Source organism: Pararge aegeria, chromosome 17 (assembly GCF_905163445.1).
Source record: "Pararge aegeria chromosome 17, ilParAegt1.1, whole genome shotgun sequence".
NCBI classification, from domain to species: domain Eukaryota; kingdom Metazoa; phylum Arthropoda; class Insecta; order Lepidoptera; family Nymphalidae; genus Pararge; species Pararge aegeria.
Window position 1 is genome coordinate 12905864 of NC_053196.1, and position 15995 is coordinate 12921858.

The following is a 15995-nucleotide window of genomic DNA, read 5'->3' on the forward strand; positions in this document are numbered from 1 at the left end:
AAAGTTGCGATATCACAATACGCAGTGACAACCAGCAATGTTTTAAGCAGTCAGAGAGTCAGCAGTTTGAGCAATGTTACAGTATTTTTTGCGCACACGCATACACTAGTAAATGCGATTTTTAATCATTCCAATTGATTGAAGAAGTGTTACAGTAATTATATAAAGTGGGTAAATGATTAATCTTTTGACGACAATAAATTCATATTTGCCAGATATTTTATTAAATTGATTAGTTAATAAAATATCTGCTAATAATTATTATTTAATTGATAATTAGTTTCCAAGGAACAATTAAAAATATATTTGAATCACAACCAATGTTCATGTGTTGAGTTAGTGGGTATTTTGATACAAATACGGGAGCATTTTCAATACACTACACAATCTAGACGATGCAAAGATACCTCTCGATACCTCGCGGTGTCTTAGTCGTTATCAGTTTTCAAATTTTTTTTGGGTTACTTCGATATAAAAACCGAAAATTATTCGTTATTGGAATTTATAAACATTTCTCTAAATTGCTTACTATGAGCGAACTGAAGTTTGCAACGTATCGAGCACGCAGCTAATATAGCCACCGACGTCAAGAAGTCAAGGTACTTCTGGGGTGCAGTGGCGTGCACTTCATACATTTGTTAAAGCACTGCCTACCCAGATTTCTTCATATAACTCTTAAAGTTTCCATTTTATGCCATCCTCCTGCTTTATGCCTACCCTAGGGTGGCTATAAAACGCAGCGTTGGTAGACCAGCGTAATGTTAGGCCACATCAAAAGAGAGGCAGAAAGTCGCTGGTCAGAATCGTGGAGAGTAGAAACTCTTACCAAAGATTAAAGACCCATGTCAAGCAATGGTCGTTCATCGCTTGAAATGACGATGATGACGATGATGACTCTTATAGTAAGCACAAAGATTTAGTATACGTTATTAATATACTAATCTTGGAAGTCCCATAAGCAGTACCTTATACATGTATAATAGTTGGTAGCGAAGGCTTCAGTTATGCCTATAACTGAAGCCGTGAACAAGCTTAGTGAGGCAAAGCCAATTAACGACATTACGTCCGCTTGGCTCAAGTGATAGGCCTAGACAGAGTACCTAAAGCGAGCGTTTAACATAAAATCGTCTCAATAACCACAGAATTAAGATCATACAGAAACCGCGTACAAGACTAATATTGAAGCACCAAAACCACTCCACTTTAGTAATTTCTTGAACAGGCAGTTGCTTATTCATTTGGAAATTGATATTAATTATTTTACTTTTAATGTTCTCAACGTTTACCATACATTGAGAAAAATGGATAAAGTTTGTAAGTTAGCAACATTCCGCGGGTTCGAAGTAAGACGTGCTCGGGGCATCTTTTATGTTTTCGGACAAAAGTCACTGCATGCAGTAATGGCTAAGGATGGACGTTGGGGTCCCAAGGTGCTGGAATGGCAGCCCCGAACTGGTAAGCGCAGCGTTGGTCGACCCCCAACGAGATGGACTGACGACATTAAGCGCGTCGCAGGTAGCCGCTGGATCCAAGCGGCACAGAACCGTGGAATTTGGAACTCCCTACAAAAGACAAGTCCAGCAGTGGACGTCTATCGTTTGATATGATGATGATGAATAATGGCTGAATGAGGATTCTGTATTGTCTTAATTCTGTGTCAATAACTTTAGTAAAGCGTTAATAATTGGGTTTTATTCAATAGTGCGTAGGTGTAACTCCTAAAATGCTTCCATTTGAGGGTCAAGAACAGTTCAGAGTTTGTCTATTATAATAAACGTTTGTATGGCTTATCTGCCTCGTTTGTCTAGAGCATGTTAAACTACGGATCATAAGGTTCAGGGTTGGCGGTGCCTGGAAGAAGACGTTAAGCCGTTATTATCCCTAACTTTAACAAGTGGTAGCAAAATCATGATTGATTTTTGCTCTAAAACCCTTTTACTATGAGAGAGGATGTCTTTGACCAGTGGGAATTAATAGACAGAGGAGGTATAATATAGGTGAGGAAAGGACCCTTACTGTCCTAAGTAGTAAGGGACCTACATAGTACTTAGCCTATTTTTGCTCACATGCTCACACAAACATATGCAGAAACTGAAAAGTTGCTTGAAGTTTTAGCTTAGTTCGGGAATATACATACACAGACATACACCGACACACACACAGAGAGAGACACACACACACACACGCACACATACACACATTCACGCACGCACACAGAACCACACACACAACCACGCACGCACACAGAACCACACACACAACCACGCACGCACACACAGTCATGCACACTCATGCACGCACGCACACACACACACACACACATATATATATACATGCATACACACACCTATTACGATTACCTGCGAATTCATATCTTTCATTTTTTTGCTTTAAACGAGCCATATTTATAAGGAGAGCACTGTCGCCTATAACACAGGTTTATACCTAGCTTATATATATATATCCTTGTAAATTTTAACAATAATATAAGTTATACCTATTGTGCAGATTTAATGTAACTTGTACCTATGTTTTATTGAACAATAAACAATTATTATTATTATTATCTTAACAACCGGCGCAAAAACGCAAAAATGGCAGATAACATATTTTTTCACAACTCAATCAATATATCAAATGAAAGGGACTTGACTTAGTAGGATAATGTACAGACGGGGGTATTCTTAATATATATATAATATATAGTAGCACAATATTCAGGGACCAAGCATGTGGCCCACCTGATAAGAAAACCATGTGCCGCCTTCTGTCCATCAATCAGAGATGTGGGTTTTCAGTCTCATGTGCCTGTAATTACACGGCCAACCACAACATTCAGACAGGAAAAGAGCAAATCTGCTTGGCGGCAGAAATAAGCATGGCGGTAATCACAAAAATCTTTATATATGTATAGAACTCAGTAACAAAAATCTCTACTATCCTCGCCTCTATGGTGATAACGTATGAATGAATGAATGAATGTATGTATGAATGAATGAATGAATGAATGAATGAATGAATGAATGAATGAATGAATGAATGATAGAATACACTTTTATTGTTCACCACAGAGAAAATTTACAGAGATACAAATACAACAGCACAATAAGGTAGAACGTACAATTTGGCGACGTAATGTGTGTCTAACACATTCCTTCTTCCCTATCTGGAGTTCAAAGTTCAAAGTTCGCTCTCTCGGCAAGCACATTACTTTTCGGGTTTATTGGCCTTTTAAGCAATTAATTATCACATGTTCTAGCGGTGAAGGAAAACTTCGTGAGGAAACCTTATGCGGGTTGTCGAAGACGTGTGAAGTCTACAAATCCGCACGCAGCCAGCGTGTGTGGACTATAGCCAATACCCTTCTCAGGAGCCCGTGGTTACAGTGTCGCGACACTGTCCAGACGATGTCGGCATTTCGACGGCCGATTGGCGCAGTTTGCACTGACCCTGCTTTCTGAGTCCAAGGCCGTGGGTTCGATTCCCACAACTGGAAAATGTTTGTGGGATGAGCATGTATGTTTTTCAGTGTCTGGGTGTTTATATGTATAATCTAAGTATTTATGTACATTATTCATAAAAATATTCATCAGTCATCTTAGTACCCACAAGCTATGCTTACTTTGGGGCTAGGTGGCGATGTGTGTATTGTCGTAGTATATTTATTTATTTATTATTTATTTTCCACAAGATCAAAGGCGTCGAACATGAGGTTATAAGACCTACGCAAGTTCATACCTAGCGCAGCTTTAAATAGAATCTATTTAAGGTTGAAAGTAGCAGATATTATTAATATTTTCTGAGATTCGCAGAACAAGATTATTTAGATTCACATTTTAGCGATTTTGCCTGCTTTTTGAGCGACTAACAAGTTAAGTACAAGACCAAATTAGTCACGAGACTACCAGAGCAGGTATTTAGCTCACGTTTTATTAAATATCTGGCATTATAAGAAACTGTTTAGTTGACAAATTAATTATATTTTTAGGACATAAGATTACTTCGGCAATCGGATACACATTGTTTTCCAGCTATTTTAAGCGACAGAACATGTAATTTTAAAAGGTTCCAATGTCAAGAGATCGTCCGCAAGGTATCAAAGGTATTGATCACTAATCATTGTATTCTGTACCTTGTTAACACTAGTAACGTGTGAATTTACGTTGGGAGTATCGTTTAATGAGGAGAACTATATTTTGAATAGTCGCGAAGCTGAAGTGGTAATGGGCGGAGCTGAAGTGGTAATTATGTCATAAGAAAAAAATTCAAAATACTGGAATGACGGCCCCGCAAAATACAGTGTTAATCGATTCCAACGAGGTAGACAGACGACATCGAATGAGTCGTTCGAAAAAAGCGGTATGGGAAGATGGATTATTTAACCTCCTACAAGAGATATATGTCCAGCAGTGGAAGTCGATAAGTTGAGGTGATGACGATGATGAAAGATAAAATTGCCGGTGTGAACCGCGTTAATTTAACTAACTCCGATTTAGCACTGATATTCATTATTAGACTAACAATATTTGGTCCGACCCGATCGAACCTTGCACCTTGTGACAAGCTAACCACAAGACCGTACAACAAGGCAGTTAGTAGAGTCAGTTTGTCATGCCAGTGATATATTTAAAGCTGAGAGCAAAGCTATAAATATAACTTAATCGATAGAGCCAGGTGGGCGGAGCAGACGTGCGTTGGGCCGTTGTGAAAGATCAACATGAATGGTGAACGTGAATAAAGGGCACGTGTACCTATAATATCTACTTGCGGGCGTGACATTTATTTATAAAAGGAACACCTTGTTCAAAATACCTATCAAAGGAAATGTTACTGTATTTGAATACAGTTTGTTCTTTTCTTGAAATAAGTATAACAATGCAATGCGAAATCTAAATCATAACGTTCTTTTCCTTTTAAAAATGTCTATTATCAACATTGACGTATCACTGACGCTAAAAACTCAGAACAATGCAATTTAATTCTTGTTTGTGGCTTTTGTATATGCCAACTCGGCACAAGGTACTTCGCCAATATCTTGTAGATGAAGAAGGTACGAAGGAGATTGATCCTACCCACCCGTCATTGGCGAAGTAAACTGTGCCGTGCAGGAAGAAGAAGGAGATTGATCGGTGAAACTAATGAAAAGTTAATTTTGAATATATACCAAGAAATAGTTGTGATTAGCTAGTTAGTTCTTAACCTAAGGTAACACAGACAACACATGCATATATATATCTAACACGGATAATTTTTATTCCTAAGAACTATGATTAATAAAGCTAAAAAACTGCGAAATGTCAAAGTCACAGCTGACAATTTATTATCGCTGCGTTCCATTTCGCGTTAACAATTATATATATATAATATTATTATATTAAGGTTGCCCGGAAGAGATCGCTACTTATTGATAATCCACCTTGTGTATCCTACTACTTGAAGTTACAAACATTTTGTTCCTTGACATATTTACAAAAATGAGTATAAAAATAAATAAATACTTTCACAAGGTGATGGAAAGTGTGCACAGCATTTACTAGAAAATGTAACTACAGAGATAGACCAAAAAAACATGGTTTTTCTTATATTTAAGTGTAGTTTAATCTTTAATGTGTTTTTTTTATAACAAAAACTTCAATTTTATTAAGCAGAGAGATTGAAGTGAAGAAGTGTTAGAAGTAATGTGTGTGTGCGTCTGTGGCATCATAGTTTCTGAACGGGTGAACCAATTTCGATTGTTTTATTTGTCCGCAAAGTGTCGGGGGTCGGAGGTGTTCTTAACTATTTTGATGAAAACCGGTCCAAGAAGACCGTCGCCACAACTCCCTGAATATATCAAATATAGGGGATTCACTAGTAGAATTCTTTATGATATGAAAAATTTCAAATCCAAGATGGCTGCCACCTCATGATGGCTATTTACACTAGGAATATTTGTCTCGAAGTTTCTTTTAAATTTAAATTTAATTTAGTTGTATTGGTTACTATTTTAAAGCATAATTTTAAAATACAGTTTTCGTTCGTTGCTGGATAGGAGGCAAGTATGTACGCACTAACAATAGGTTTACATGTATTTTCCAAAAACCATTATTCACGGTTATTCCTAAATAACCATTCGTGACTTTTACGATATAGAACTTTTACGATATATCGTAAATGTTGAATGTAGCGAGAGGATGAATGTATACCTTGATTTTTGTTTATCTAGGGTTCGATATGACGGTCGTATCTTTTCTCAACATGTCATAATATATATGACGACCGATTGGCACAGTTGGCAGTGACCCTGCTTTCTGAACCCAAGGCTGTGGGTTCGCACACATGTTTGGATGAACATGGATGTTTTTCAGCGTCTGGATGTTTATCTGTATATTATAGTATATTATTCATTAATATTTATGAGTTACTTTAGTACACAAGCTAGACTCACTTTGGGGCAAGATGGCTATGTTTTGTATTGTCGTAATATATCTATTTACATAACATTTCTATCAAACGAGATCAAATACCGAAAAATATCTCTTTAAGCACAAATGTCACAGCCTATATTAATGCCCCACTGCTGCAGCCAATTCTCCGCCGATAGAGAATTGGAGACTTCACCAACCACGCTGCCCAGTTGCGAGTTGGCGTTCATGGGGTCGTTCTAGAATATTATCACCAATATGCCAACTATTATCATTTAAGCCTGGCGACCTATGTACAGACAACGTAGAGGCTCTAAGTTTGGACTGCCTCTACGTAATGTAAACCTAGCTACCTAGCTTAGGTTCAAGTTCCCATGTCCAGCATTTGATATGATGACGAAGAAAATGGCTTTTAATTTAAAAGTCTTATAGGAAATATAAAACAAGCGAAAAACCTAAACAACAGATAAGAATAGTTTTAAAAATGTTCTTTTCACGTAAGTATAAGTACCCAACTACGGCTAAAAATAACTGTTTCGTGTCGGAGGCGATCACCCTACGCTCGGGAAAGCAATAGCAAAAATATAAATACAATACAATCGATACGCCGTGTGGGACAGCCATTACGAATCATCCACAAAAGTTGAAAAAAGGATTTGGTGCATTTATGAATAAACTCAATAGTAAGCAGGTACGTCGCATCTTACTGCTCGTAATATATAAAGCTGAAGAGTTTGTTTGTTTTTTAGTTTACTTAAAAGCGATAATCTCAGGAACTGGTGTATTTGAAACAGGTAGGTACTACTGGTCCTATTTGAAAAATTATTTCAGTGTTGGATAGCCCATTTATCGAGGAAGGCTATAAATAGGCTATGGCATACAAACAACTATGGAACGGAACGAAAGACTATAGACTATAGGTATGACAAAGTAGTTTCCAAATAAAGGTTCTAAAAAAAAGGTCCGTGTCAGCATCTTTTAATGATGACTTATACGCGGGCAAAGTCCCGAGGGAACGGTTGTATCATTATAAGTCTGTGCTCTCAATTCAGAATGGGAAGAGTTTAGACCGTAGTTAGTAGTAATAGACCATTTTGGCCAAATGCGCATTGGTATACGTCACACGATTTTGAGAACTTTACGGAAAACTCTCAGGGATGCGGAATTCCTAACGATGTTTTCCTTCGCCGTTAAAGCATTGCTTAAATTAAAAACGTACATACATCCGAAAAGTTGCAGGCCGGGGATCTAAATTGGTCTCCCGAAAAGATTTGCCAGTTGTGGGAATCGAACCCACGGACTTGGACTCGGAAAGCAGGGTCGCTGCCCACTGCGCCAATCAGCCGTATATGAATCAATAATATTGGTTACAATGAAATCTGGTTACAGCGCCCTCATCGGGTTCCATTTCAAATGTAAACAGATTGAAATTCTTTTTTGAAAATATAATAATTATGTAATCTATATGACATTGTAATGGACTTGTAATTGAATAAATAAATAAATAAATAGAATAATAAATATATAAATAAATTCGGTTACTGAATTTTCAACATTCTGTTGTGCATATATTTTCCATACAGCGTCAATAAAGCTATGTGTCAACACTGGAACGTGCTAATTAACAGGTAAATTTGGACAATGTGAATTGTCCCGTACGTTCGGATAAACCAGTAAGTCAAATATACTAGTTAACACGTCAAAAACAAATTACACAATGCGAATTTTTTTCTTACAATTATAAAGACGTTCGTTTTACTCGAGCATCTAAGTATTACTAATCTATATAAAAGTTGTGTTAGTTACACAATTTATAACTCAAGAACGGTAGGACCAATTTTTATATTAGATTTTTTGGATTCTTCTTAAATTTCTAATTCAAAATTCAAATTCAAAATTTCTTTATTCATGTAGGCCTATCACAGGCACTTATGAAGCTTTCATACATATATGTTTACATAATTATAAGGGGATGGTGATAACTTCGTTCGCCAACATAAACCTAAAGCTACGAGGGTTCCAAACGCGCCCTGGTCTAAGAAGAGCCCACAACAAACCTAGCCGGGTAATTTTTTTTTTTTTGTTATAACCATTTCGCAGTAAATTTATATTAAGCTATGAAGCTAGAGCAATTCACACCCAAGCTTTTTTATCGTTTAAAGAATCCTTAATATTATAATAGGATTTTTCTGTAAGCTTAAGTTTTATATAAACTTTGAACTTATTAGTAGGATAATAAGTATTAATATATAACATTCAAAAAAAAAATTATCCGCGGTACGAGGTTCGCCGGGACAGCTAGTCTATTATAGAAATACTTGAAAATATCAAAGAAAAATAAAACAATAACGTGTTCATATATTAGATATTTTTTTTTTTTAAATCTACGTTTACCTGAGTTATTTTTGTCTTTTTTAGAAATTTACTTAAAATTCACAACAAACATTACATTAGGGTACAATGCCGAAGATCTATTTGTCTGTGATCTGAAAAGTTGTCTCTATAATTAAATAATCTACTTGGAAAAAGCGGTGACAGCCTAGTGGTTAGGACTTCGGCTAAAATTTTGGGTGGCCGAGTTTGAATCTTGAAAGATTCAAGTTTTCATTATCACTTGCTTCAACGGTGAAGGAAAACATCGTGAGGAAACCTGCATGCGTGAGAGTTCTACATAATATTATCTAAGGTGTGTGGAGTCCACCAATCCGCACTGGGCCAGCGTGGTGGACTACGGCCCTGTATGGCCTTTAATGGGTTGATACTCGAATGATGAGTTCGAAACCCAGCACACGCGTCTAACTTTTCTCTGCGTTTCAAGCACAATTAAAATATCAGTACAAGATTCAAGATTTCATTATCACTTGATTTAACGGTGAAGGAAAAACATCGGGAGGAAACCTGCACTCCTGGGAGTTTTCTATTCGGTTCCCAAAGGGGTTTGAATTCCACCAATCCGCACAAACCCTTCTCATTGTGGGAGGAGACCCGTGCCCTTTAGTGGACCGGTTATTGGTTGATATGATGATGAATCTACTTAGAAAAAGTGGATAAAGATTTGCACACAATACTATAATGGGCTTGACCTTCAACTCGGTATCACTAACCTTCGAGACTATATCTAATTAGGAACGTTAGTGTTAAGGCTAGCGCATACGGTGACGGGACAATCCGCAGCGGATTGCATTTTTCTTTATTTAGATATAATTCGACGGCCGATTGGTGCAGTGGGCAGCGACCCTGCTTACTTATTACAAGGCCGCGGTTCGATTCCCATAGCTGGAAAGTGTTTGTATGATGAGCATGGATGTTTTTCAGTATCTGGGCGTTTATCTGTATATTATACATATTTATGTATATTGTTCATAAAAAATATTCTTCAGTCATTTTAGTATCCATAACACAAGCTACGCTTACTTTGGACTGAAAGGCGATGTGTGTATTGTCGTAGTATATTTAATTATTATTAATTTATTTATAATATACACAAAGAAAATTATACTTCACGTTCTGTTGCTCTAGTGCTTATCTTGCTAGTTAAACATTAACTGCCGTTAAAGAGGCCCAGATTTAATTTCCTGGTCGGGACAAAATTAAGTAATGGGATTTTCTGGGAAAGAAAAGTAAGAGTTTGAATTTTGAAATACACGTGGACACTCATTGGAAAAGCGTGCTTGTTTTTATGCTCTTAAACCCCTCTCTCCTATAACAGAGGAGCAATAAAACGTTGATAATTTCATAGTGGAGTAATCATTAAAGGTTTTAGCATAGCTATTGCTCTTATCTGTGAGAAAGGAGATCTGTGCCCAATTGTGGGACTTTAAGAGCCTGGGAAGGATGATGAAATTTATTTACTTTTGAACCATTTGCGCAGTTACGGAGATTAAAAAAAAACAATACAATAGGCTGGTAAAATAGTAGCGATCTCTACGAGGCAACCTTAATTTTATGAAACACTTGGAAAACAAACTACAGGCACGTAATACTACATTACACAAATAAAATACATAATTGCGACGCAACTAGTCGACGTGTGCGCTAACCTTTATATATCTGCTGGCAACATTATCATATGAAATGTGGTTAAGATAAAGTGTCATATTACAGGATACAGATGGAGAGAACGTGTCTAAAAGATGTTAAGTCTAAATTATATTGTTATTATTCGGTTATATTTTTTTTACAGCATCATCATCATCATCTTTAATACGTAGCACGGGTCTCTTTTCAGAATGAGAAGGGTGAAGGCGTAGTCCACCACGCTTTTCAAGTGCGGATTGGTGGACTTCACACGTCATTACCTCCGTCCTGCCCAAAGTTCGGAGGTAGTAATAAAGCTTTTCCACCACGACAAAAAAAAAAGGCTGGTGATTATAATGACATACAAACAAACAGACATGAATCCTGAAAACTTTACACTGTTCTTGAGAAGTCGAGTAAAATGTCTAAAATTACAAGCAGTTCGCCTTTTTACTTTTCTCGCACCTTTATTGAATGTATACTGAACATCAATAAAGTCTTCAATTGCATAATAACAGTTGAGCAACGAAAAATAAGCTAAAGCGGACCAAATATTAGCATGCATGACATAGAAAGCGTGTAAAGACAAAATAGACGTACATTCGACGTGACAATGATCGCCGCTGGGCCCAGCCCCATTATCAAGTATAACAATAGCTCCAGCATCTTGTACCGCTCATGGAAGATCTGTTGATAGGTGATGCCGAGGACCGCAAGCAGCCAGATAGCCCATCTCAGCTCTCGCAACATCCAGCAGGATAACGTGCCGACGGTGAGCCATGGGAAGTAGGAGCTCGCGATGAAGATGTATATCATCGCACGGTCGCATCGGTGGAGGAAGTGCTTCATTTTGCTGCAAAATTATTATGGTGTTAGCATGTTGTAGTCGTAGTACCACGACTTTATTGCTAAGCTTTTAGTTCCTTTTTTTTGCGTGCAGCATTCATTTTAATGTTTTTATTTTATTGTTTAATGTAGGTACAGTAAAAGTTTATTCAATCAATATTTCGTTCATTCAATTCACGAGAGAGGTGTGTTTATAAAAGGTAAGGTAATAAATGCTTTCTCTTATTTGATTGGGAGCTTAATGGACCGAGCCATCATACTACGTTTCCAAGGTTTAGTTAGATTTGTCTAGCTAAGCTGAGGCGTCTCAGATATTTCATATGACCAGATGCAATAGTATATTACCACAATCCTCAGATTACAATAGGTATCATTTGAATTCAATGACAAGTGACAACCTACCTTGCATAACAACTACGTATAGGTTTATTATACGTTTATTATTATCTACAAAATGAACTTGCTATGTAAATATTTAAAGTCAAATATAGTTTGATAAACGGAAATGACAATATCAAGATAACGTGGACAAATATATGTAAACAAACGAGTAGAATAATTGTATGGCATTTGAATACAAACGAAGTTGTATTTTATGTTAGTTAGCTTACTAAGATCAAAGTTTGGATTAAACGTAATCTTTAAGAAATGCTTAAAGGATTATGTAAAACGATTAGCTTGGGTCAGAATTAGCTAGGAACAAAAATAACACTGCTTAGTTTGTTCTGGTTTTCTTCTTAGAACCGGGCGCCTTTGGAAAACTCATAGCTGTACTTTTAAGTTTAAGAATGTAGTTATAACAATCATCTCACTCACTCACTCTAATGTATTCGTATCAAAAGTATATATCGTGCAGTGGAGTGCATAGAGGGTAGGGTATTCAGATGATATAAAATGAAGAAAATCTCCAGTAAGAATTATAAATACTTGAGGGTAGGCTTTTTATAACTCTTACAATGCCTATCCTTAAGTTATTTATAACTCGTACTGGAGATTTTCTTCATTTTATATCATCTGCATACCATGTGCATACCCTCTATGCACGCCACTGATATCATGGTTTATAAGTTAAGTTTTTGTTTTAGCCACACCCACACTCGTTTTTCTCGCACGTCCGAACGTTGGCTGGTAGAAAATGCTTAAGCATTTATTCAGCCTTTTGTAAACCGTTTGTGCATTGTCATCATCATCATCAATTTGACCAATTGACGTCCACTGCTGGGCATAGGTCTTTTGTAGCGAGTTCCACAATCCACGGTCCTGGGCCAGCGACTCGCCTGACGTCAACTGTAAACCTCGTTGCAGGCCAACCTACGCTGCGTTTACCGGTGCCTTTCACACACCACAGCACCTTAAGACCACAACGTCCATCGGTTCCCCGATGCTAGCTAGATGCCCTGCCCATTTCCACTTCAGCTTCGCGACTCGCTGAACTATGTCGGTAACTCTAGTTCTTCGAAGGTGATCAAATCCTAGTTCTTCTAAGGTGATCAAATCCAAAAAATAGGACATTTCTGATTTGATCAGGTAGAGATACTCCTAGCATAGCTCTCTCCATCGCCCGTTGAGAGACTCTGAGCCTTCATATGAGGCCCATAGTAAGCGTCAAGTAGTAAGCGAGCGTAGTGTATTGTGTTTTATTAGAATAAATACAATTAATGAATTTATTAATGACAAGGTTGTTTGGAAAACTCCGGCTCCGCTTTCATCTCTTCCAAGATAGAAAAAATTAACGTTAAAATGTAAAATGTTAATTGTTGATGTTGGAAAAAAGCAACTGCCGAGTTTCTTGCCGGCAGCATCTCGGCAGAATCCGCCTTCCGAACCGGTGGTAGAGTCACTACAAACAGACAAGACTTGACGTTTCAAAAGTGCTTATGTTAGGCCTACTTAAATTAAATAAATTTTGAATTTTGACTTTGTTTGATTAAGCTATAGAAGAGTGAACAAAGATGGCGCTATGCGGCTGTCTACCGTAGCGCCGCGCTATTTAGCGTCATAAAGTAGCGTCCAGTGAAGCCACAGACACGCTGTCCATAGAAACAAAATGGTGTGTTTTTCTAGAGAGACCTGATCCAGATGGTGACTTCACTTAGCAATTCCGCCATTTAACTGCTGTTTTTACAGTGCTGAACAGTTAACGGCGACTTAAATCATCCACTAACACAAATACACTAATAATGTAATGCAGTGTTTGTCATGATCTGCCTTATAAAAGCTCACCAAGCCAGGTTCAGGTTTAATTTTCTCACACCGAAGGTTGTTCAGAAGAGAGAGATATAAGATCGCCTATGCAAGCCTCAATAACGAGTTATTTTTAGTTGTGTTTTTTTTGTATTTTTTTTTTTTTAATTTAGTTATCTTATTTGTGTCTACAACAAATACTCCAATAATATATAAATATAACTAGCCGTTTCCCGCCCGCTTCGCTGGGCGAATTAAAAAAGGAAATAAATTACATTTTATGTTTCGTTTTTATTTTTATTTTTTTCATATTTTTATTATTCTCCTTTTTTTATTTTTGTATGAACATAAATAGGCCCCGCGGATAGAACTGTAAGCATCGATATTAAATAAATAAATAATAAATAAATATACTAAGACAATACACACATCGCCACCTAGCCCCAAAGTAAGCGTAGCTTGTGTTATGGGTACTAAGATGACTGAATATTTTTAGGAATTATATATAAATAAATACTTAGAAAATACATATAAACACCCAGACACTGAAAAACACTTATGCTCATCACACAAACATTTTCCAGTTGTGGGAATCGAACCCACGGCCTTGGACTCAGAAAGCAGGGTCGCTGTCCACTGCGCCAGTCGGCCGTCATATTGTTTAGACTTACTCAAATTCCATCGATTTAGTCTGTATCCAGGTGATTTTTCTCACTAATATTCATTGTAACTTTCAATGTGCAATCATTATAACATTTCCGTGCCTTTCTTCCAAAAATTAATAATAATTGACATGAAGAAAAAAATTTGAAATGAGCATTGAAAGTTTAAGTTAAAGTCATTGCAAGTCTCATATGTGAAGTTGAAATCTGTCTAGGTTCAAGTGCGACGAATTTTCTGTTAACTAAAATTTTCTCCGTGACATCAATTTTTTATAGAAAATTAATTGTGCATGTTTTTTATGAATTCTATTGGAATAAGTAACTAAATTTCTTTTCCACATCTCATGTGCTTGGAAAATGCATTCATTTTAATCTGTTACATTTCCGCGATCCCGCAATAAAAGAATTCGTCGGTTATGTAGTCTACAAAAGTAAAATGAATGTAAAATTCTTAGTCCGTTGATTGGATAGCTACATGTAAAGTTAAGTTTTTGAAACCTCTCAATGACTTTTTCTCCGCTGCCAAAAAGACGATTTGTAAGGAAATACACGAATATCCCAACATACACGAAGATCCCCACCTAATTTGGAGTCTGTAGAAGTTACAGGTTAGAAATAAAAATTTTAGATTTTAACACCCACCCCCGCAATTCCTGTCGGAAGTAGACTTTATTGAAATCCATTTTGAGATGTTCTTTATGTGAATAATAAAAGATTCCTACCATATTTAGAATTTTTAGAAGCTATATTTCGAAATTGAATTTTTTTATTGTTAACACCCACCCCCGCGAACCTTATTGGAGGTGATTCATTGTAAAATCCGCTCGAAGATCATTTTTATATTACATATAGAACACTCTCACTAAATTTGGAGTCTATAGGAGCGATCGCTTGGAAATTGAAAATTTTCATTGTTAACGCCCCCGCAATCTTCTTTGGGGTGGGATATCGTAAAATTTGTTCATAAATCATTTTTACATCACTTATAGAAAATTCCCACAAAATTTGGAGCTTGTAGAAGCTTTAGCTGGAAAATTAAAAATATTAATTGTTAATACCCACCCCCGCAACCCCCTGTGGGGTGAGCTATCGTAAAATTCGTTCATAGCCTATTTCTACACCTCTTACAGAAGATTCCTACCAAATTTGAAGTCTATAGGAGCTATAGTTTAAAAACGGGAATTGTTCATTGTTAACGACCCCGCAATCCCCTTTGGGGAATGAATTTCTTAAAATCTATTCATAGCTGACCTCTACATAGCAAAAGTAATATTCCTACCAAGTTTCACGTTTCTAAGTCTTATGGTTCCCGAGATTTCGTGGAGAGTGACTATATAGATGGGAATTCTTCGATTATCATCGAAATTTTTAACTTTTTATCGGGCTTTTTTAAAATTTTCTTACATACAAAACTTTCTCCTGACAATTCTGAAGATAAAAAAAAAGCCCAATTGGTCCAGCCGTTCTCCACTACCGTGAGTAGATTCTTAGCTGAATGTAAAAAACCATAATCCGTTAAATACACTCTGTTGAAATCCATGAAAACAAAAGAATCAAGAGAAAATGCTTATCTTTTGTTTTTATTAGCGGGATAAATGTTCATAAAAGTAAAACAGCAATAAAAAAATGAAGGAATGTTGGAATTCAAAAAATAGATAGTCATAAACCATCTAGGAAAAATTTCGCATCGAATGGTGGTAGTTTCATGTCGATACGATCAGTGGTTTAGGCGTGATTGAGCCTCAAACGAAGACCATTTTCATTATATATATATAGATAACAAGGATTAAGAAGTCGCTTAAGTATTATAGGCTCCCAAGGTCAAGATGTAACGAATGTAACTGCCAGTTCGAGCTCTATTAGCTTTGGCAATATTTATTCA

At 36.7% G+C, this 15995-nt stretch overlaps 1 protein-coding gene across 1 annotated transcript in view; it reads right to left on the reverse strand.

Annotated features, from left to right (window-relative positions):
• The window catches only part of LOC120631040 (monocyte to macrophage differentiation factor), a 42926-nt gene that overhangs the window by 15795 nt on the left and 11136 nt on the right, over positions 1-15995 (reverse strand). The window contains exon 3 of the mRNA XM_039900436.1: positions 11022-11274. Within this exon, the coding sequence (XP_039756370.1) occupies positions 11022-11274 (253 nt within the window). The remainder of the gene's footprint in view (positions 1-11021; positions 11275-15995) is intronic.